This window comes from Protopterus annectens, chromosome 9.part0 (assembly GCF_019279795.1).
Source record: "Protopterus annectens isolate FY-2018-M chromosome 9.part0, PAN1.0, whole genome shotgun sequence".
Classification (NCBI taxonomy): domain Eukaryota; kingdom Metazoa; phylum Chordata; order Ceratodontiformes; family Protopteridae; genus Protopterus; species Protopterus annectens.
Genome location: NC_056743.1, coordinates 1,235,371,772 through 1,235,395,747, shown reverse-complemented (window position 1 = coordinate 1,235,395,747; position 23,976 = coordinate 1,235,371,772). Strand labels below are relative to the sequence as shown.

Here is a 23,976-nt window from a genome sequence, read left to right as displayed (position 1 = left end):
TCCATACCTTTACAAAGCATTACCACCTACCACTTTTCTGTAAGGCTAGGGCAGGGTTTGCCTCTGCAGTTCTGCAGGACATGCTTACCCATGTCTAGGTCTCTAATCCTTCCACCCCTCTCCTCAACTTTAGGAATCCTGCCACAGGTGATGACTGCAACAGTGAAACACGAAGAACATAGTACAGTTGTGTGCAATTAACATAAATGTAAATGTTTGCGTGTATTCACTGTTGCAGTCCTGGTTTCCCCCCTCCTTCCCCCTTATATCCTCTTTCCTTAGGGAGACATAAGCTTCTTATGGTGGCTTTTTTAGCCACCAGGACCACTTTACCATATTTCCTTGGGCTTCTGACTGGTTAGGGCAAGAAAAACTGATATGGAGTTGGCTGCCTTGCTTTATAGCACTGACAATGTCAGTCAACAAGCGACAGCAGCAAAAGCAGAAAAACATTGACTCTGGTATTCGGGCCGGCTTAGGGCTACCAAGGCAGGGATAAACCCACAGGTGATGACTGCAACAGTTAATACACTCTAACATCTACATTTATGGTAACTGTACTATCTCTTGGATCTCAGTAAGGGCTTCATCCCTCTGAGCCATGGAGCCAGGCTAAGTTAACAGACTACATAGTGCTGTCTGTGGACTGAAATGACAGTTAGCCTGCCCCTAGTTTCTGTATCAGTGCTGACAACTCCGTTATGTGTAAATGCTAGACAGGAAACAGCTAGGATATGTACTCCATCAAGGTACAATAAAGTCATAAAAATCCACAAAGAAATGGTGAAGCAACCAAGGCACAGAATGTCCTAGTTTAAACACAGTCCAAGGATAAATAAAAGGTAGGTAAAATCCAAGGTAAATTTATACACTCAGGTAAGCTGTTTCATGATACACAACACTTCTTCAGACCTTCAAACAAACACTTCCTACTCAACTATATTTAAACAGTATTCAAACCAATCAAATCAAACCAATTAATTCTTGAAGTAATTGGCACTTAAAGTAAAACCAGTCATTCTACAATATGTACAAAGTCATACTGGAAAACATTTCAAGTATAGATACGTAATAAATATTGTAACATAAAATGCATTAGTTAAAAATGAATTAGTTAAAATGATTAAAATATATATTTAATATGTTTCTGTCTTTCATTAAAATAATTTAATTTCATTTGAACAACCTCCTATTCTTCAAAACTGGTTTCAAGGGTATTCTATCATTAAGGCCCTTTCCTTTATTAGCTCTTAATCTGATAATCCACCTAGTTTCAGAGGTCTCTGTATGGTTCCTTATATCACCACCTCTCTCATTAGGAATAATTCTCTCAATAACTGAGAACATAAAATTATGGTCATTGCCTTCAGAGGACACATGTTTGGCTAACGCATTAGTGGCAACACCATTCCTAATATTTAATAAGTGTTCCCTGATTCTAAATCTTAGCTGTCTGTCAGTCTTGCCCACATAAAATGCAGAACAGATTAATGATAGAACAGGTTATGTTCAACATAAAAATGAATCTGTTAGATTCTCTACTTATTTTACCAGCGATGTGAATATAGTAACCAATGTGATAAAAAAGAACTGGAATACATTAACACAGAATTCAGAAATCAAACAAGTTGTAGGGGAAAATCCAAGTTTTATATTTAAGAACAGGAAATCTTTGAAAAGGATGATGTCCTTCAAGGATGCATCTGCAGTCCTAACAAATGGGTTGTCCTGTCGTCAGGCAGCCCTTCGGTCGGCCGGATTCCAAAGTCTGGGTCTGGCCTCGGCTGGTGTCGCACTTCACCCGACGTCATCTCTGCTGGTCTTCGGGTATAAAGGCATCAGCCGACGCCATTTTCCTCAGTCTTTCTTGCCGCGTGGCGCCCGAAGCAGAAGCTGTTCGCAAGTGCCGGTCGGTCAGATCCAGAGATTACTACTACCGAATACTACTTCGAAGACTTCTAAAAAGCTAAGTACCCCGTTGGGGACTCTTTCTTGCCTCAGCCGATGTCAGAAAAAGTAAATAACTGTTTAACTTGTGGGAAACAAATACCTCATAAAGATTTCCACTCTTACTGCTTACCTTATTTAGGCCCAGACCACGACGTAGCAGCCTGTTTAGCCTGTGCTTCCTTCAACCGACGAACGCTTAGGCGTCGGTCGGAGTTTGCTGAACAGTTTTTTGGCTCAGTTTTTGCGTACATTATGCCGTCGGATCCTCCTTCTCAAATTGTTAAAAAACGCAAAGAAAAAGACCGACACTCGCGGTCCGTGGTTTCGGCCGAAACCACTGTTAAGCAAACCGCGAGTGTCTCGGTTTCGGCCGAAACCGAGCAAACGGGTCAATCTTCAGCCGAATCCATGACTACTACCGAGGCTCCTGCTACCCTAGTTGAATCGGCCTCTGAAGTTTTGCCTACTAATGTGGTTCCTATAGAATTATCAGACACCATCCCTTTGGATGTCTCTACCCCAGCACGTGGTGCTGCTAGGCCTCCTGCAGCCATGTCTATTAAGGCCTTTGCCAGGGCTAAAGCAGCCAAAACTGCTAAATCAGTGCCTGTTAAGCCCCTCACACAGGCCCAGTTCCAGTTCTCAAATGCTTACTCTGGCAGAGGATCTCATCTCTTTAATTAGGGGATCCCAATCTCACCCAGACAGGGCCTCTCAGCCTCCAGAAAAGAGACCTAGAGCAGAGCCCCCAGAGCCAGTGTCCTCAGATGATTCTTCTGATGACTCAGACATTACAGACCATCCAGAGGCTCCTTTTTCTACTTATGAAGATTCCGATGCTGAAGAATCTATTCCATCTGCCTCTCCACCAGAGGAATTTTCCTTTGGGGAAACCTTACATGCCATGAGAGAGCAATTCCAATGGCAGGGACAAGATTTCTCAGATTCAAGAAAAAGGCTTAGGACCTTTCTACACTTACCGCAACATAGGCCCTTAGCTATACCTCCAGTTCTGCCTGTTGTGGATGATGCATTTAATGATGTTTGCACTGCTCCTGATACTTTACCTCCAGCCCCTGCCAAACCAGATAGGTTTTACAGGGTACCGGACACTCATCACCACCTATACAAGGCCCCACTTGCAGATCCGGAGACTATCTCCCAGGGGCCTAAGGCAGTAGCTTCGACCTCAGCAAAACCCTCTCCCTTCTGAAAGGGAATCCAGGTCCTTAGAGAGATGGGGTAAAAGTTTACACCTCTGCTACTCTCTCAGCTAGAGCTTTGAACTGTCAGTTTCATATGATCCAATACCAAGAGTTTATGCTTGATCAGTTAACTAAGAAACTGTCCTCTGATGACTCCTTAGATAAGAAATATGTTTTAGAAATGGTGAATAACATTCAGCAGGTTAGTAACCATTCTTTAAAATGTGGCTATGATGCACTGGAGGCTTCATTTAGATCAGCCATGACTGGCACAGTTATAAGAAGGCATGCATGGTTGAAAGAACAGGTCTTGCCGGATCATGTTAAAGCAAAGCTGTTAGATGCTCCTATGGATAAGGCCAGTCTATTTGGTTCTCCTGCTCAGCAAGTAATGAAGAAAATGGAAGAGAAGGCAAAATCTGTGCAAACAGTTAAAGATTTCTTACAGGTTCAGCCCCCAAGGTTTAGCAGGAACTGGCCTTCCAAAAATTGGTCCTTTCCAGACTCCTCTAAATCTCAGGGAGGCAGGAATAGACGTTCCAGAGGCAAAAATCAATCCAGAGGAGGTGCCTACAGAGAACGCCAGTGGCAAGGCAATAACCAGCGAGGTACAGACACAACCACTGCCACTGCAACAGGACAATCACAGTGACTTGGCTCTGACACCGCCTACCAGGGAACAAATAGCAGCACCCTTAGGCGGAAAGTTAGCCTTATTTTAAAAAATTGGCACTATATCACAAAAGACAAGTGGATTTTGCAGACCATAGACCAAGGCTACAGGTTTCACTTCCACACCTTACCAGTAAAAAGAGGAATGCCAAACCTACCTCCAAACCAGAAAACAGAAGCTCTAAAGCAGATAGCTCAATTAACAAAGATGAGAGCTGTGGAAAGAGTACCACCAACAGAACAGGGCAAAGGATTCTACTCCAGACTCTTCCTAGTACCAAGAAAAGAGAAAAGTTGGAGACCTATTCTCGACCTGTCTGCCTTAAACACATTCATCATTGTCCCAAAATTCAAAATGCTGACCCTACAGCAACTTCTTCCCATGCTGGGCAAGGAGTGTTGGCTGGTAACTCTAGATCTCAAGGAGGCATACCTGCACGTCCCCATACGACCAAATTGCAGAAGATACCTCATATTTCTTGCAGGATCAGAGCATTATCAATTCTCAGCATTGCCCTTTGGCTTATCTACTGCGCCCAGAGTATTCACAAAATGCCTGGCATCAGTAATCGCTCATTGCAGGCTACAGGGAATCCAAATTTATCCATACCTGGACGACTGCCTGATACAAGCGGACAACAAAAGCAAGCTGACAAAAGACTTACAAAGGGTCATTTACTTACTACAAGCCCTGGGATACACAGTCAATTTAAAAAAGTCAAGACTGATACCATCCCAAACAAGAACATTCTTGGGTGCGGAATTGGACACAGTAAAACAGATGGCATTCCTAACTGCAGAAAAACAAGAACAACTCCCTCTTTACTTCTTGGCATTAACAAAGCAGAACAAACTAACAGAAAGGAAAGTACTGCAGGCCTTGGGCTTCATGGCATCATGCATAATCTTGGTCCCCCATGCCAGACTGCATATGAGAAAGCTACAGTGGTACCTAAAGAATTTATGGTCTCAACACAGGCACAGCTTAGAAACCGAAATACCACTAATCCCATGCCTGAAACAAGAGTTCCTATGGTGGACTCAAGCATGTCAGTCAAACCCAGGCTTGCCCTTCCACAACTTTCAAGCAAGCCAAACCATCACAACGGACGCCTCAGACCTAGGTTGGGGGGCACACATGCTGGACAAATGCATACAAGGATTATAGACTCCAGACCAGCTGCACCTGCACATAAATCAAAAAGAAATGCTGGCAGTAAAACTAGCAATCCAGAATCTCAGACCATTCCTCAAAGAAGGCCATTTAATGATAAGGACAGACAACACCACAGTCATGTGGTACATCAACAAACAGGGAGGCACGCATTCATACCCCCTATGCAGAATGACTCTGGACCTTTGGAATATGGCTCTGAGCTACAACATCCAGTTACAGGCAATATTTGTACCGGGAAAAGAAAACATCCTAGCAGACATGTTAAGCAGAACTACCTCGGATGCTCACGAATGGATGCTACACCCGGACATCTTCAAGCCCATCACAAAGAAATGGGGAATGCCACAAATAGACCTATTCGCATCCCCACTCAATCACCAGCTCAAGAAATTCTGCGCAAGGACATACCACCCACTTGCTTGGAAGGTGGACTGTCTATCCTTCAGTTGGAAAGGCCTGACAGCATATGCATTTCCACCTCTTCCTTTGATGCACAAGGTACTATTGAAAATCAAAGAGGAACGTCCAAGGATAATTCTGATAGCTCCAAATTGGCCAAGACAACACTGGTATCCATTGCTGAGGAGCATGTCTCGGGGGAGAACGTGGACACTACCCCTGATGCCTTTGATGTTAACTCAGAACGACTACAACATCATGCATCCAAACCTAAAAACTCTGCAACTGACTGCCTGGAACATTACATAACAGCAACTAACCCAGATTTATCCCAAAGGGTTAAAGACATTATCCTTGAGGCCGCAGACCTTCAACAAGAAGGAACTATGCAGGAAAATGGAAAAGGTTTGTCATTTGGAGTACTGAAAGAGGAAAAGATGTCAAAGATAGATATTGCTAACATCCTGGAGTACTTGGCAGAGCTTCTCCATAAAGGCCTGTCCTATTCATCCATCAAGATACATGCATCAGCTATTTCTGCAGAATACAGCTTCGATCCCCCTGTCTTCTCACATCCTCTACTCAGGCAGTTCCTCAGAGGAATCAAGAATGTAAAACCTCCTAGGAAACCACCATTACCAGCATGGGACTTGAACTTTGTGCTAGAAAAATTGACACTCCCTCCATTTGAACCAGCAGCAACAGCAGATCTTCAACACCTATCCTGGAAAACTGCTTTCCTACTGGCAATTACTTCAGCAAGAAGGGTTTGAACTACAGGCCTTAATGGCAGTACAACCCTTCCTAATCTTCCATCAAGATAGTGTCCATGAGAACTAATCCTACATTTATGCCTAAGGTGGTATCCAGAGTGTCTCTAAACCAGGCAATCCACCTACCTACCTTCTTTCCCAATCCACAGAACAGGGGGGAAAGACTGCTGCATACCTTGGATGTACATAGACAGTTGCGCTACTACCTGGACAGAACCAAGGACAATAGAAAAACTGACCAGCTTTTAGTAGCTTATGCAACAGGAAGGGAAGGAAAAGCAATTTCCAAACAGACAATCTCCAAGTGGATAGGAAATTGCATAAGATTCTGTTACTCCTACCATGGAAAGCAAATTCCACAGAACATAAGACTTCACTCTACAAGGGCTAAAGCCACTACCACAGCTTTTTTACGAGGAGTGGCTACCAAGGACATTATTGAGGCGGCTACTTGGACCTCCGTGCATACATTTGCCAAGCATTACAACTTACCTCTATACTCTAGATCCCGAGCAGGGTTTGCCACTGCTGTATTGCAAGGGATCCTAACTACACCATAATTCTTCTTCCACCTCCCCTAGTTTGGCTATGGTATTCTACCCATTTGTTAGGACTGCAGATGCATCCTTGAAGGACATAGTACAGTTTTGTACCTACCATAAATGTAGATGTCCGAACAGGATAGCATCTGCAGTCAGGATTACCCACCCTCCTTCCCCTCTGTGGTACTCCTAGGGTATTTACCCTCCTAATAGCTAGCTAGGGGGGGATCTCTTATGGTGTATTTGTTTGTATATATATACATACATGCTTATTTTTTGTGTTTGCCTACTATTTGTTTTGGAAACATTGGCATTTATCCAAAATTTAGTTTTCCAAGAGGGCATCTGGCATCTGGGGCAAGAAACACTGAGGAAAATGGCGTCGGCTGATGCCTTTATACCCGAAGACCAGCAGAGATGATGTCGGGTGAAGTGCGACACCAGCCGAGGCCAGACCCAGACTTTGGAATCCGGCCGACCGAAGGGCTGCCTGACGACAGGACAACCCATTTGTTAGGACTGCAGATGCTATCCTGTTCGGACATCTACATTTATGGTAGGTACAAAACTGTACTTTATGCTATCCACATCATAATAAGGGACAAGATATGGCAGGAGTAAAAGGGACGGTTCCTTGTGTGGTAGATGCAATCAATGCATATACATAAATCATGAGAATGTATTTCCAGACACTAAGCGAATATATGATTTTAGTGTAGCAGCCAACTGTAACACCCAGTTGGGAACAATGGTTGAAGAATGTGTAACTGTAACTGTTGCGCCTGAGATAGAACTTGATTATTCTGCAAATGTGGAAACTGGAATACCAAAGAAAGCATTGTATAAACTACATGAACTGCTAAACAAAAAAGGTAATCCTTTGCTATCTAATGAGACTTTTTTTGATGGAAATGGTATAGAACATGAAGAAATAGACTATGCTGCCTTTTTGAGGGCATCACATAGACTAGAGGATGGCCTGTACAAGATTAAGAAGCTATATACACAGAGATGTTATTTTGAAGCATGTTTGAAAAATCATGTCATTCCCAGAGGACTCAGAGTCCTGAAAATGCCAAATCAAGGGGAAAGGCAACCTGAGTTGTTAAGCAAATGACAGCAGCTCAATTTAGAACTGAGCTTTAACTATATTCGCCTATTATTGGAATCCTCTGTTAAAGAAGAGGAAGAAATAAGGGCCAATGTAATTTTTGAACAGGAATCATTATTTGCTTCATATCCACATAAATTAGTGGATGAGAAATGTGCTTCGATAGCTGAATCTGTAGCAGTTTTTGAACGTAGACTGCTACAACAGAAATTTCACAAATTTGAAAGGGACAAAAGGGATTTTAAGGAAAGGCATATCTTTGGTATGGCCCAAAAATAGCAATTATGATCGTATTAAAGAAGGTATGACCTTAAACAATGAGAGGGGGGCCACGTTAAACAACGCAATGACATCACTATAGAGAGTTTTGAAGAGGAGAAGAATTTAGGAGCGAGAACTAAATCTAACGCTCCTCCAACTATTAGCATTCCTTTAGCGATGACTTCAACAGCTCGTTTAAATGGTGGAATGGAAGGGAAGCGAAGGCTGGAATCCATTGAGCAAGTGTCAACAACTTTTGTTCACTTGAGTGAAAAAGTAGAAGAGAGGCGAAGGCTGGAGTCCACCGAGGAAGTGCAACAAAAGAAAGCCACATCAGGAATACAAAATGATGGACAAGAAGGTACATCAAAACAGGTTTTTCACATGTTTCCAATAAAACTGAATACTTCAGAGAGACAATTACAGAGAGGCAGGTCATACAGCATGAACCGCAACAAAAGGAAAATACCTACAAGCCCTCCAGCCCTGGGTGTATCCAAGAAGGCATGGAAAAAGGAAGTATAGTTTTAAATATTTCCTCAAGGAATCTGACTGAACATGAAAGAAATGTATTGGAAAGGGGACTTTCTTTTATTCCATCACAACGGACTGAGGTAACTGATACCATTTTAGATTTGCACATGTTTGGTAGGAATGTTTTGCTAAAAATGCTTTTTAAAAATCAGGGTGGTGAGCCTAAAGATGTTAATGTATATAAGAAACCTAGTTTATTTACTCCACCCAGCCATCCAGTTATTGATGTTTTTATTAACATTTGTGAAAATGAAATATTTGAAAATGTGAATGGTAAAAACAGAACTAAAACTTTCTCCAATTTTAGCAGGGATGCTTTAAAACAATTACAGTCTGACAAAAATGTTATCATTAAGCAAGCAGATAAAGGTGGCCCTGTAGTTTTAATGGATAAAATGTATTATGACACAGCGATGTATGAAATGCTACAGGATACCTCTGTATATGAAAATATCAGCCAAGCTGATATGGAGGGGATGTTATCACGATTGGATGGGATACTATATGATTGTTTATTAGATAATACCATCTCAAATGAGCTATACGATTACTTTAAGGTAAAAGAACCTGTAGTGCCTAGCATACATGGTCTGCCGAAAATCCATAAGGATGTATATCAACCTCCTTTAAGACCTATAGTGTCAGGACGTAACTGGCCTACAGAGTCTATCTCCATATATGTTGAGAAGAATTTAAGAATGTTAGTAAATAAGAACAGGAATATTCTAAGATACTCTAAGCAATTCTTGCAGGACCTATATGTGTTTAATAATGCATATGAAAGACAAGATGGAGATCTTCTATTAGTGACACTAGATGTATGCTCGTTTACTTGTATTCCGAATACAACCGGATTAGAATTGTTAAGACAATATTTGCTGGAAGAAGGGACGTGATGGAAAGAAAATAGATCGAATATGCTTATTAATGGAGATAGTTTTAACCAATAATGTGTTGAGTTTTGATGGTAAGTTATATAAGCAGAAAGATGGTGTGGCCATGGGGACGGCAAGTGCAAATAGCTATGCCAATCTCGTCATGGTCACATGGGAAAACAGGAATATGCTTACTAATGAAAGATAGCCCCAGATCCAATTTTATAAACGGTTTGTTGATGACCTCTTCCTGTTATGGAGTGGTGATGATGCAACATTAAAAGAATTCACTACAGAAATTAATAACAGCACTGACTTTCTAAAATTTGAGATGAAATACTCTAGACAGGAAATAGAATTTCTTGATGTAATGATTAGTATGGATGATGTGAATGGGATAACCACCAAGTTGTTTAGGAAGAAATGCCATAGAAATACTTTACTCTATAGAAGCAGTATGCATCCAGGACATATCTTTAAGAATGTAGTAAAAGGGCAAACCCTTAGGACTTCAAGTCTAACAGCCAGGGATGATGAATTTAAGGCAGAACTAACTAGTCTGAAACGCAGATTTAATGAAAGGGGTTACACTTGATAGTATGACCTCGGGTATCCTGGATGTATCTACTTCATGGAGAGATAGTATAGGTAAGCCATATTTTTCAGTGCCAATAATGATAGAACAGGTTATGTTCAACATAAAAATGAATCTGTTAGATTCTCTACTTATTTTACCAACGATGTGAATATAGTAACCAATGTGATAAAAAAGAACTGGAATATATTAACACAGAATCCAGAAATCAAACAAGTTGTAGGGGAAAATCCAAGTTTTATATTTAAGAACAGGAAATCTTTGAAAAGGATGTTATGCTATCCACATCATAATAAGGGACAAGATATGGCAGGAGTAAAAGGGACGGTTCCTTGTGGTAGATGCAATCAATGCGTATACATAAATCATGAGAATGTATTTACACATCCAGACACTAAGCGAATATATGATTTTAGTGTAGCAGCCAACTGTAACACAAACCATGTGGTCTACTTGGCTGTCTGTCAGAAATGTTCTGCATTTTATGTGGGCAAGACTTGACAGACAGCTAAGATTTAGAATCAGGGAACACTTATTAAATATTAGGAATGGTGTTGCCACTAATGCGTTAGCCAAACATGTGTCCTCTGAAGGCAATGACCATAATTTTATGTTCTCAGTTATTGAGAGAATTATTCCTAATGAGAGAGGTGGTGATATAAGGAACCATACAGAGACCTCTGAAACTAGGTGGATTATCAGATTAAGAGCTAATAAAGAAAAGGGCCTTAATGATAGAATACCCTTGAAACCAGTTTTGAAGAATAGGTGGTTGCTCAAATGAAATCAGATTATTTTAATGAAAGACAGATAAACATATTAAATATATATTTTAATCATTTTTAACCAATTCATTTTTAACTAATGCATTTTATGTTACAATATTTATTGCGTATCTATACTTGAAATGTTTTCCAGTATGACTTTGTACATATTGTAGAATGACTGGTTTTACTTTAAGTGCTAATTACTTCAAGCATTAATTGGTTTGATTTGATTGGTTTGAATACTGTTTAAATATAGTTGAGTAGGAAGTGTTTGTTTGAAGGTCTGAAGAAGTGATATGTGTATCATGAAACCGCTTATCTGAGTGAATAAATTTACCTTGGATTTTACCTACCTTTTATTTATCCTTGGACTGTGTTTAAACTAGGACATTCTGTGCCTTGGTTGCTTCACCATTTCTTTGTGGATTTTTATCAGTTATGTGTAACTTTAGACAGTGCTTTGTCATTTTGTATTGCTAATGCTGGTGACGTACAAGATTGAGTGAAGAATGCGTTGACTCTCTCCTCAGAATGCTAGTTCACTGATTGTGAATAAGGGAAGCTGAAATGATGTGATGTTCTGTGTCTAGGAAATGGCATAGTCCACACATATCCCTCCCCCAGCACTCATACATACTTCCATGAGTTTGATTAAAACGGAGTGTGCTTTGACTCTCAACACTGTTAGGTTGCTAATGGGTGAATGGAGGTTAGTACTGAGAGAGTTTCGATAAAGTGTAACTGAATTCTAATGCCATGGCATTACTGTACATTCTAGTTGTGTAGACAGCCATACATTTAAGGGTACTGTGATATACTATTTGGCAATTTAATAAAACAAAAGTGAATAAGTAAAGAAAATAGCAGATAGTTTAATTTACAAAACCTCCCTGATATTTAGCATTTTGTTAGGGGATATTGAGGATGAGTGCAATAAAACTAATATATGCCAGAGAAACTCATTTCCAGTCAAAGTGACAGTTTTGTCATGGCACGTGAGCTTTGTTAGACTCACAGTAGAAAAAGAACACTGAAGCACTAAGGGGTTAAGTTAGCACAAGGCATTTAACTTTCTGATTGCTGTAACAAATGCATTCCTTGAAGATATGATTAATAATCTGAGTTTTTCAAGCATGGCCATGTTGTGTTCAAGAAATTAAGCAGGCAGGTGAGTCTAATAATTTTAACTACATTCATTGTCCATGCTTTCCTCAGACCTTAGTGAGTATGAATTATTTTGCAAATCGAATTAGTCAGATTTTAAGGACAATTTTTTTAATTTGATATTTGTTTCCATTTTGTTCATAGCTCATTTTGGGAATGCAGATATGATCCAGCCAAGCCTGACACCACTGCAGCCTAATATGGGGGATGACTTCATGGACACATTTGAACCCCTGCAAGGTACGCTATTGGGCATCAGAAAAGCATTACTAGAAACTGAAGTTCTAATGTAACACGTAGAAATTTAATTAAATCCAAATGTGCATTTCAAACTATTTTCTGCCATTTTGTCTAGTCATTTTGCATTTCAGTTGTACTTCACAGCTGCTTGTTGTTCCAAAAAATGCTCAGTCAAAAGTCATGTCTGTATACAGAGCAGCATTCTGGAGTATTCTGAGAATGTCTACTACTGTAATACAGTACTGACCTGTAGCAGTTGCTAAACACTGCTGGACAAAAAAACAATGCATTTCAGTAGAGTAGGTTTCCCTGAACCCCCTCACACCTCTTCTACTTTAATATGGTCATTATTTTTGGCACTTTTTAGCTGTTCAGAGTTGAATAAAACAATAATTGAATTCAGTTCAGAATACAGTTTGAATAAATTGCATTTATTTAAACTGTATTTGCTTTAATATTGCTACACAACTTCAGCTAATATTGCTGAATTGTGTTTAGTGTTGTTTTAGCTGCTTTTCTGTAAGACAAAAAAAAATTCTAAGCTGGTTTCCTGCCTTTCTTGTAACTAGTATAGTCCAAATACAGATTTGCTGTATCCAGAACTGTTTGTAAGCTTCTGACCCCCCCCCCAAAGGCCTTTCTGTGTTGGAGGGAAGCCTTGTAACTTATCAGTGTGAGTGGCTGCTTACCAATCTACTGCAAGAGGAGTGGTTTCTGGCCCAGAACTTGTAGTGTATTGGCCGTTTGGGCAGGTTTTTTTTTCCCCCATCTCTTTCAACTTTCTGGTTTAAAAGCCCGAATTTACGCTCATTTCTCACATTTCCTGTAACTAGTCTAGTCCAGATACAGATTGGCTGTATCTAAGACTGTAAGCTTCTGAGCGGTGCCAAAAAGTCTGCTCTTCAATTTTTCCCTTAGATCTGCTAGATGTTTTGTGTTTCACTGATGCAGTCATTACATTTGGGTAATCTGCTGGCAGGTTGCCCTCAGTCGGCCTGATAACAAAGTCTTGGGTCCTGCATCGGTTTCTGTCCCTTCTTCCATGATGTCAGGTCATCAGGGGTATAAAACATGCAGCCGACGCCATTGCATCAGTCTTTCTTGCCGCACGGTGCCCAAAGTAGAAGCAGTTCGCAAGTGCCGGTCGGCCGACTCCTGAAATTTTCGTTTTCGAGTTTCAGAACCGAAGTCTTCATCTAAAAGCTAAGTACCCCGTTGGGGAAACTTTTTCTTGCTCCTTACCGATGTCAGTAAAAGTTAATAATTACATTACTTGTGGGAAGCAAATACCTCATAAGGATATTCATTTGTACTGTATTCCTTGCCTAGGCCCTGACCACAAAGTGCCTTGCTGTCGGTTTTGTGCTAAATTTAATCAACACACGATTAAACTTCTGTATATTTTTATATCTAAATATTTTGGCTCTAGATTTAATTATCCAGAAATGTCGTCGGCTAGCAATCAGACTACCAGAATACCTAAAAAATGCGACGAAAAAGGCAGAGACAAACTGTCCAGGTCCAAAACCGACAAGGCTTCTAAGCCAGTCGCCGGTCCGCCGGTACTCAGTGAGGCGCTTTTGCAGCCCCTGATACCCTCTAATTCTGATTCGTAGGCCTCAACTGAGACCAATTTGGAGTTTGGTATGCCGTGAGATGCTTCAGTTATGGAACCCACGAATGTCTAGATGGGTCCAGAGCCGCTGTGCAGGCACCAGCTTCTGAGGGTGTTTTCAGGCTTACAGATTTGTATATTAGACCAACGCCATCTTCAAAACTAAGGCCAAAATCTAAATCTGCCTAAAAAACTGGGCCACATGTGCAGGCCCCTATGCCTAAAAAATTATCAAAAATGGCGGAAGATTTAATTACTCTGATCAGGGGTAGCCAGCCCCCTCCTCCTAAGATGCCTAGGCAAGACATTGACTGTGAATCTTCTGAACAGGATTCTATTTCTTCTGACTCTTCTAATGAACGGGATTTGTCTGTTCCTACTTATGAGGACTCTGATGCAGAAGATTCCATTCCTTCTGCTTCTCCCCCTGAGGATTTTTCTTTTGGGGAAACTTTACATACTTTAAGGGAGCATTTTCACTGGGAAAGTCAGGATTTCTCTGAATCTAAAAAGAGACTTGGGGATTTTCTTCTTTTTCCTCAGCATAGGCCTTTGGCCGTACCTCCTGTTGTAGACATTGTTGATTGTTTTTTTCAGAATCTAGTATGACTCCTGATTCTCTGCCTCCGGCTCCTTGTAAGCCAGACAGATACTACAGGGTTCCTGACTCCCACAAATTCATTTTCAAAAATCCCATTGGCTGACCCTGAAACCATTTCTCAGGGCCCCAAGGGCATTAAGGCCTCCACTGCTAAAAATCCTACCCCATCTGATAGAGATTCCAGGGCACTGGATAGCAGGGGTAAGAAGGTTTACACGTCTGCAACCTTGGCAATCAGGGCTTTAAACTGTCAGTTTCATATGCTTAAATATCAACAGCGTATAATGGGACTACTTAAACAGAAAATGTTAATCTCTGTGTGAAAAATAAAGCTTTGCAGGATTTATTACATTCAGCTGAACAAGTTGGAAAACATACTTTGCAATGTGGTTTTGATTTCTTGGAGGCCTCTTGCAGGGCTGCTGTAACTGGATCTCTGCTAAGAAGGCATGCTTGGTTCAAAGAGCAAACTCTGCCTGACCATGTTAACGCAAAATTGTTGGATGCTCCTTTACAACAGGACCGTCTCTTTGGTAATAAGGCTGAAGAAGTGTTAAAAAAGATGGAAGATAAAGCTAAATCTATGCAAACTGTGAAAGATTTCTTGCAAGTGCAACCTCCAAGATTTAGTAGGCACTGGCCTACAAAAAACTGGTCCTTTCTAGTCCTCTCAAGAGCCGCTCAAGTCAAACCAAGACATTCCAAAGGCTCCAGGTTTCAGTCACAAGGAACTTTTAGAACAAAACAATGGGGTGCCTCCTCTTCCAAATCTGGAAGTAGCAAGGCACCTCCCTATGGTAAACAGTCTCAATGACATCCCCCTACAGTCACCAAGCACTTGCCTTTTAGCCGCCCCTTTGGGGGGAAAACTGGCACTTCATGCACGAAACTGGCAACTCATTACCCAGGACAAATGGGTTTCAAATGTAGTATCCCAGGGATGCAGATTTCATTTCCACACGTTGCTGGTCCCAAACGGATGGCCAGATCTGTTCCCAAATCAGTGGGTAGAGGCCCAGAAACAAGTTCTATCCCTCATGAACATGGGGGCTATTCAACCAGTGCCAGAAGTGGAAAAGGAACAAGGTTTCTATTCAAGAATTTTCCTGGTACCCAGAAAAGACACATCATGGCGTCCAGTTCTGGACTTATCCACTCTAAACACATTTCTGGACATTCCAGGATTCAAGATGTTGCATCTTCAACAGTTACTACGTCTGCTAGGCAAAGATGCCTGGTTGGTAACTCTTGACTTAAGAGGCTTACCTACATATCCCAATCATGGAGTCTTGCAGAAGATACCTCTGCTTCAAAGCAGGCTACTTGTATTACCAGTTCTCTGCACTGCCCTTTGGCTTATCTACTTTGCCCAGGGTCTTCACAAAGTGCCTGGCACCAGTAATTGCATTTTGCAGGCAAAGAAATATTCAAATATATCCATACTTGGACGATTGTCTAATTCAGGCAGAAAACAAGGACATTCTTCTAAAGCATCTGGAGTTTGAAAAAAAAGGGTTCTAACTTGTCTAGGGTACACCATAAATGAAAAGAAATCACAACTGGTACCCTCTCAAAAAATTACATTCCTGGGTGCAAGCTTGAATATAACTGCCCAGATGACTTACCTTACTCCAGAAAAGCAAATTCAATTGGTGACTTACTTCAAACAGGTGGTCACAAAAAAACCTATCCTCAAGACAAATTCTGCAAGCCTTGGGGTTCATAGCATCCTACATTCTTCTAATTCCATATGCAAGACTGCATATATGGAAACTTCAGTGGTACTTAAAAAGTTTATGGAGTCAACATTGTCACAGCCTGGAAACAATGATTCCTATTATACCTTGCCTGCAACTAGAGTTCCTATGGTGGGCAGAGGCCTGCCACCAAAAACAAGGGACTGCCTTTCACTCCACCCCCTGCTGCCCAAACGCTGACTACAGACGCATCAGACTATACTTGGAGGGGGCCCATCTGGCAGGGAAGTGCATACGTGGCAAATGGAGCCCAAATCAAATGCACCTACATATCAATCAGAAAGATATGCTAACTGTACAGAATGCACAGACAGCCTTCAAGGACTACCTTCATCCAGGACAACTATTGATAGACAACACCACAGTTATGTGGTACATAAGCAGGGGGGCACACATTCCTACCCCCTTTGCAGACTTGCCATGGCATTGTGGAACACTGCCTTGACCTATCAAATACAACTACAAGCTCAATTCCTGCCAGGAAAGCTAAATACTCTGGCAGACAAACTAAGCAGAAATCTTATGGACCCACACGAATGGAAACTGGAACCACAAGTTTTCAACATGTTGACGCACAAATGGGGGAGCCCAGACATAGATCTTTTTGCCTCACCCCACAACTATCAGTTGGACAAATTCTGCACAAGAATTCATCACAAAAAAGCTTGGAAAGTGGATGCTCTATCATTCAGCTGGAAGAACCTATCAGTCTCTGCTTTTCCCCCTCTGACTCTGCTCTCCAGAGTTCTACTAAAAGTCAAACTAGACAAACCAAAAATGATTCTGATTGCTCCAGACTGGCCTCGCCAACACTGATACCCACTCCTGCGCAATGTGTCACACCTTCCTTCGTGGCACCTGCCTCAGGCACTTTACCTACTGTCTCAGCAGAACTACCAAATTCTGCACACTCCGCTCCAAACCTTGAATCTTGCAGTGTGGCTAATCCACTAATTTCACCTTTGGCATCCCTCAGCAAACCTGTGATGGATGTCATTTTGGAGGCTAGAAGGTCTAGTACTAGAAAATCTTATGCTGACAAATGGAAAAGATTCTGTGCCTGGAACCAATCACAAGGAATAAGCACAGCTATGCCCAATATTCCTCAAATTTTGCAATACCTAACTGAGATGCTTCACAAGGGGCCTATCTTTGTCTTCCATAAAAATCCATGCCTCTGCCATTTCAGCTCATTACAACACAGAATCTCCCCTCTTCTCTCATCCTCTGCTAAAGCAGTATCTCAGAGGAGCCAGAAATTTAAGACTTTCCAGGAGAGCACCAACTCCTGCATGGGACCTCAATTTTGTTTTGAAAAATCTCACTCTCCCTCCTTTTGAGCCAGCTGCTACTGCAAACCTAAAATTTCTTTCATGGAAAATGGCTTTCCTTTTAGCAGTCACTTCAGCTAGAAGGATTTCCGAATTACAGGCTCTTATGGCAGTGGAGCCTTTCATTATTTTTCATCTGGACAGGGTGGTTCTCGGGACCAATCCATCTTTCATGCCTAAGGGTGGGTAGCCAGTGTGGCTCTTAATCAGGCCATTCATTTGCCAACTTTCTTTCCCAATCCACAGAACAAGGGTGAGCGGATTCTGCTTTCATTGGATGTACACAGACAACTTAGATTCTACTTAAACAGGACAAAATTACGAAGAAAATCTGAACTATTGGCATTTGCTGCAGGGGCAGAGGGAAAGGCTATTTCAAAGCAGACTGTTTCTAAATGGATAAGCCATTGTATTCATTTCTGCTATGTGCACCATGGTAAACCTATACCAAAGGGGATCACATCTCATTCCACCAGGGCTGCATCTACTTCTGCAGCTTTTCTCAGAGGGGTTCCTACCGGAGATATTCTAGAAGCTGCTACCTGGAGCTCAGTTCATACATTCATCAAATATTACCATTTACCTCTCTTCTCTAAATCCAGAGCTGGCTTTGCCACTGCTGTCCTGCAGTGCCTTATAGCTGCTCCTTATGCTGCATAAATCCATCCACCCAACCATAGCTTTGGGATTCTACCCAAATGTAATGATTACAACAGAAAAACACGAAGAACATAGTACAGTTGTGTATACCTCCTTAAATGTGGATATTCAAGTGTATTCACTGTTGCAGTCCTGGTTACCCACCCTCCAGCCCCCTGTTTTTATCTTACTATACCTATCCTTTCTTTTACTATGCTTAAAAGCCTTTTTGGTGTATTTGTTTTTGATTGGAGGTATATTTTTTGGTGTTTTAAATTTATATATCTATATAGATATATTTTTTGCTCCCCATTTGGGGGGCACCTGACATCTGGGGCAAGAAAAACTGATGTAATGGCGTCAGCTGCATGTTTTATACCCCTGATGTCATGGAAGAAGGGACAGCAACCGACGCAGGACCCAAGACTTTGTTAATCAGGCAGACTGAAAGCAACCTGCCAGCAGATTACCCAAATGTAATGACTGCAACAGTGAATACACTCGAGCATCCACATTTATGGTAAGTGTACACAACTGTACTTTCTTTCCTCTTCTGCACTTTTACTAGCTTATTAGTCTTGCACTTTACCAGACTTCTTGTAGCAGTTATTATAACACATAACAGTGCTACCAGCACTAAACATTCTATAAGGAAAAAACTCCAGTACTTCTTATTAATGCCCACCCCTCCAGGCATGTCTAACGGTCAGTTCCCTGTGCTTTCTCCTATTAACCTGGTGAACTTTGGCATCCTGAGGCAGTGTAGCAACTGCCTCATGTAGATTGACAACCCTCTCCTCTTACCGATCAACAATCACATTTGCAAGAGATGCAGTTATATATCCAAATTGGAAACCATGCACTCTCCAACCAAGACCGGAATAGCTGGTCAAGAGAAGGAAACACTTGCACCACACCACATGGAACACACAGCCCTCTAGAACACACACCAGCACTGCCTTCACATAAAAACAGAAAACACACCCCCCTTCGCAGAGGGTCTCAATAAAAGTCTACCCAAACAGCAGAGACCTTCAAGGCAGAAACGCAGTCTACTACCACAACACAGCACTAATCACGAGACACATAACTCTCCTAAACAGTGTGCCACTGAACCAAAGCCCCTAAGGCAAAACAGCATGCCCAATACACTAGTCATAGGTGACTTGATAGTGAGGCACACTGATGTCCCACTTACTAGGTTGAATGAGGAGAAAATAACAGTCAAGCTGCCTGTTAGGTGCCAGGATCCGCCACATAACTGACGCACTCAGGTCCCTCAACAGGTACAAATATGACTCTGTCACGTGGGTGTGAATGACCCGAGACGTACCTCCCTGGACTGCATGGAGAGAGACATGGAGGAGCGCACAGATTATGTGACCCAGGCGGGTATAACCCTAGCCCTGAGCAACATCCTACCATTACCCAGAATACCACAGTACAAGCAGAAAATGATTGATTTCAACAATTGGCTAAGTTTCTGGTGTCATTCTAAGAGGATCCAGTATCTGTCGGCCTGGGATAACATGATTGACACACCTTAATGCTTTGCCAGAGATGGCCTGCATCTGTCACCCCTGGGCTTTTGGATACTGGCCAAGGCTCTTGCCACCCCTGTAGTGCCTTTTTAGGTGGTGTTCCAAAGACCAAATTACCACCATAAAGGCTACAAACAAATGTAATCTGAGTGTCATGCTGCTCAACTCTAGAAGTCTAAATCTCAAAATGCACTCGCTTGAAGCACTCCTTAAAATGGAGAATATCGACATTTGTGCCGTAACAGAGACCTGGTTCAAGGCAGCAGAATGCACCCGTGCACTACCAGGCTATAACTCATTCCACACCTTTTGGACCGAAGCTCCAAAGGCAGTGGTGTTTCCACATTCATAAAGGATGTGCACACCTCCCAGACTGGTAGCCCAACATAATGCATCTGAGGTGCGTCAGGTGCAGCTAATATTGGGTAAGAGAGTGATTCAGGTCATAGCCTGCTGTAGGTCCCCAACCATGTCCCAAGACTCACACTTCCACGTTCCTAAGCACCCTGGAGAATATTAGGGTCCAACCTAACACTGTCATATTGGGCAACTTCAACTTACCCCTCCATTAACTGGGAAAACTACTCGTGTACCAATACACTTGCCCAATGTTTCCTGCAATTCATTAATTCCAATGCCCTAGACCCAGCTCATTCTTACCCCCACTAGAGGTAGCAGCATCCTTGACCTGCTCAATACTAACATGGGCGACCATTGCTCTTCTACAATAGTCAACTCCTCCCTTGCTGGAGCCAACCACAAACTAATCACCTTGAACCCCCCAAAGGTAATCACCATGAAAAACTTCCCCAAAGCTATCTTTGGGCTCCTAAAAACAGATGGCTAACTTCACGGCACCCATGCAAATGGAGAATGGTTGCATGACTGCCGAATCCATACACCAGTGCACTGTACGAACACTTACACAAATATATGGATCTCACCATACCCAATAGAACCAAGATGCTTTCCTCCAAAAAAGGGAAGCCAATCTGGTGGTCCCTTGCCATACACAAACTCCACAACAGGAGGAGGAAACAGATGTGGAATAAGGTGAAGTCCCAAGACTGGAAAAACTCTTTTCAGCCTCAACAAAAAGTTGAGATCCCTCATCAAATCCTCTAAAGCTAGCTGTGAAAACAGAATTGCAGCAGATAGACAACCACAAGGCTTTCTCTAGTTATGTAAAGAATCCCCACGGCAATACCCAGATTTGCTCTGAGCGACTGCACAATGGTACCTTCTGTACCGAGCCAACAGATATGGCCAATAATACTGCCTGACAGATTCAGTGCCAACTCTCCCTCTCTTCTCCACCAAAGGACCAATCACAATACTAGTAGATTGCTAGGCACCCAGTATTACTACTGCACAGGTTAAAACAGCACTGTCCAAGGCCAAGAATACAGCTTCTTTGGGACCTGACAATATCCCTGGCTGTGTTCTACATGAACTACAGAGTGAACTGGCACCTCACCTGTGTGCCCTGTTCAGTCACAGCCTCACTTTAGGCTTTGTCCCTTCCGAATGGTGCACTGCGATAGTCAACCCTCTCCACAACAACTATGGAACTATCGCCCCATTAGCCTGACAAGTCTGATATGCAAAGCTGTGGAATGCATCATCATCATGGGCGTAATAAATAAGTGTATAGGGAATCTCCAAACTCCGGATCCCGCACAGTTTGGTTTTGTGAAGGGTCGATCGTGCCTGCTTAACTTGGTTGACGACTTTGAGTCAGTCACCAGAGCTGTGGATGAAGGCAAGGTGGTTTGTACAGCCAGCCTTGATCTGGCCAAGGCCTTTGATACCATTCCCTAACTCAGGAATCTTAGAAAAACTCACTAAGCTAGGCATCAACCCCTATATCACTAGGTGGGTTGCAAACTGGCTCACAGAACCCACAGTGTGAAAGTAGCTGACTCCCAAGTCAGACTGCCGACCAGTCACAAGTGGAGTCCCACAGGGATCAGTCCTGGGTCTTCTACTTTTTGGTATCTACTTCTCAGAAGTCCAGGCCAACATGAAGGGACGCTGGCTGACAAAGTTCACAGACGATTGCAAGTTGGGAGCCATTATGTTGACATCCTACAGAAAGGCCTCACTGAGACCAACTACTGGTGTCAGAACCATGGCCTTAAGCTCAGTGCCAAAAAATTTCATCTTTTTTGGAAAAAAAACAGTTCCCATGAATTACCACATCGATGGTAGTCCACTGAACACAGAAGGCATTGTAAGAGGTCTTGGAACACAGGTTGACAGCAACCTCTCTTTTGGCTACCACATTGCCACTGTGGTCAGAAAGTCATTCTATGTGGCACATCTCATTACTAAGGGTTTTGCATCCAGGAAGAAAGAGGTCATTGTCTTCCCCTACTCTTCGCTCATTAGGCCAATCGAGTGCAATGCCCCATTTGGCAGGTACCTCACTCGACACCTGCAAGAACTGGAGAGGCCATAGAAGTACCTCACAAAGAGGATCCTAGGCCTTAAACACTTGTCCTATATGGACAGACTCAAAAAAACTCTTAACTATTCTCTGTCTCACATCGCCTACTTAGAGGCGATCTCTGCTTGACTTAGGCCATGTCTGACACAGCACTGTTAGAAATGCTACATCTAAAGTAATCCCAATCCCTCTGCACCACATGCTCCAGAGACCTCGGCCTCATTACCACAAACAACAGAACATGCTGGAGGGATAGGTTCATAACCCAGAGACTGCCCATGCTATGGAACTGACTTCCCATACATGCCAAGCAGAGCACCTCACTGGGCCCTCTTCAAGAGAAATCTTGAGTGGATGGGAAATAGAAAATTCACCCCAGGGATCACTCCCGTGGCTCTACTCTACAGTGGCACTGGGAACTAAGGTCTGGTGGCATGATGCCAGGGTAATTCTATGGGCTAGGCTTGGAAAGGCTCCAGGGCCATTAGCCTAGTATGCACCTATGAACCTATGGAGTGAGTGCAGTTGGACTGGACTTTGGTTAAGAGAGGTGTTCCTTGAGCTGATTTTTGGATGACTGCTTTGAATGTTGCGTGTCCTGTAGGTAATCTATATCCGTGATTATTGCAGCTGTTGGCTTTTAGGTGCAGCTTGCATAGATTTCAAATAAGCAAACTTGAGTAGTGTGAGGCCTGAGATGCTGTCCTAATCAGTGGCATTAATGTTACAGCATGAAACGCATGTAAAGGAGACCAAGAAAAAGCTCTTCATTTTTTGTCTTTCTGATAAATCTTCACATATGCAAAGTAAATGTGGCAAGAAGACAGTAATCCATCTCAAAAAAACCCTTAAACCTCACTCATACCTGCCTGCTGAAGGGCCATTTCTTGTCTTTCTCAGATGTTGGCAATTACCCACAGAACTTTAGATGCTCAGAGGGTCTCATCTGTGATCTTTGGTTCAATCTCCCATGAAGGCAAGTCTGAATGAGTGCAAATTTGATTAACATTTATGCTGAGTAGTTTCTTTCTGATATTGACTTCACCAGTTTTTGAGGAACATATTCCTTTTTTTTTTTTTTTTTTACTCAGTTATTTCAAGTGTCATTCTACCCATAACTTTATTGTAGGGATTCCCCGTCATGTGCAGTGTTTAGTCCTTTATACCAGCTTCATCTCCAGACATGAACACCAGTACATGATTCTATCAATTCAGAAACGTTTACCTCTGTGGTTGTGCTGGCTTTTACCATCAGACTTGTGCAGTCTTCTGACTGTGCTGATTTACTTGTTTTTCTACCTTTACTGTGTCTAAGTGAGTTTCCAGAGTAATGTCTTCCTAGATTCTTGGCACATGTATTCTTTAATCTACCCAAGTTCATAAAACTGTTATAAGTTTTCACCTTCTGGTGGAAAGTGGTGGATAGGCCTAGGAATTTGAAGGTGCTACTACATTTTGTCCCTCAAGCCCCATCAATTTTTCATACCGTAGTGTCTAATACAGTGGCAGCCTTTATGCAAGATTAGTCTGATGCAGATACCCTTCAAGAAGATCTCTAGGTCATATTCATTTCTGAGTCTTCTGTTTCACTATACCAGAGCAGTAACAAACTGAAGTCATCCTCACAGTATGCATTCCTGAAGATTTTGCAAGACATTTGATGCAGACAGTACTTAATGAGGCTTGAGCATTAAAATGTATTGCAGGGAGAGTGAAAATAAATATTTTATAAAACCAGGTCCAGTGCAGACCAGTCATCCATGTAGGATGCCATTGGT

The 23,976-nt window shown here is 42.1% G+C and overlaps 1 protein-coding gene across 1 annotated transcript in view; it reads left to right on the top strand.

Moving 5' to 3' along the window:
• The window catches only part of LOC122810645 (MLX-interacting protein-like), a 1,455,256-nt gene that overhangs the window by 812,140 nt on the left and 619,140 nt on the right, over positions 1-23,976 (top strand). Inside the window, exon 7 of the mRNA XM_044082218.1 lies at positions 12,170-12,265. Within this exon, the coding sequence (XP_043938153.1) occupies positions 12,170-12,265 (96 nt within the window). The remainder of the gene's footprint in view (positions 1-12,169; positions 12,266-23,976) is intronic.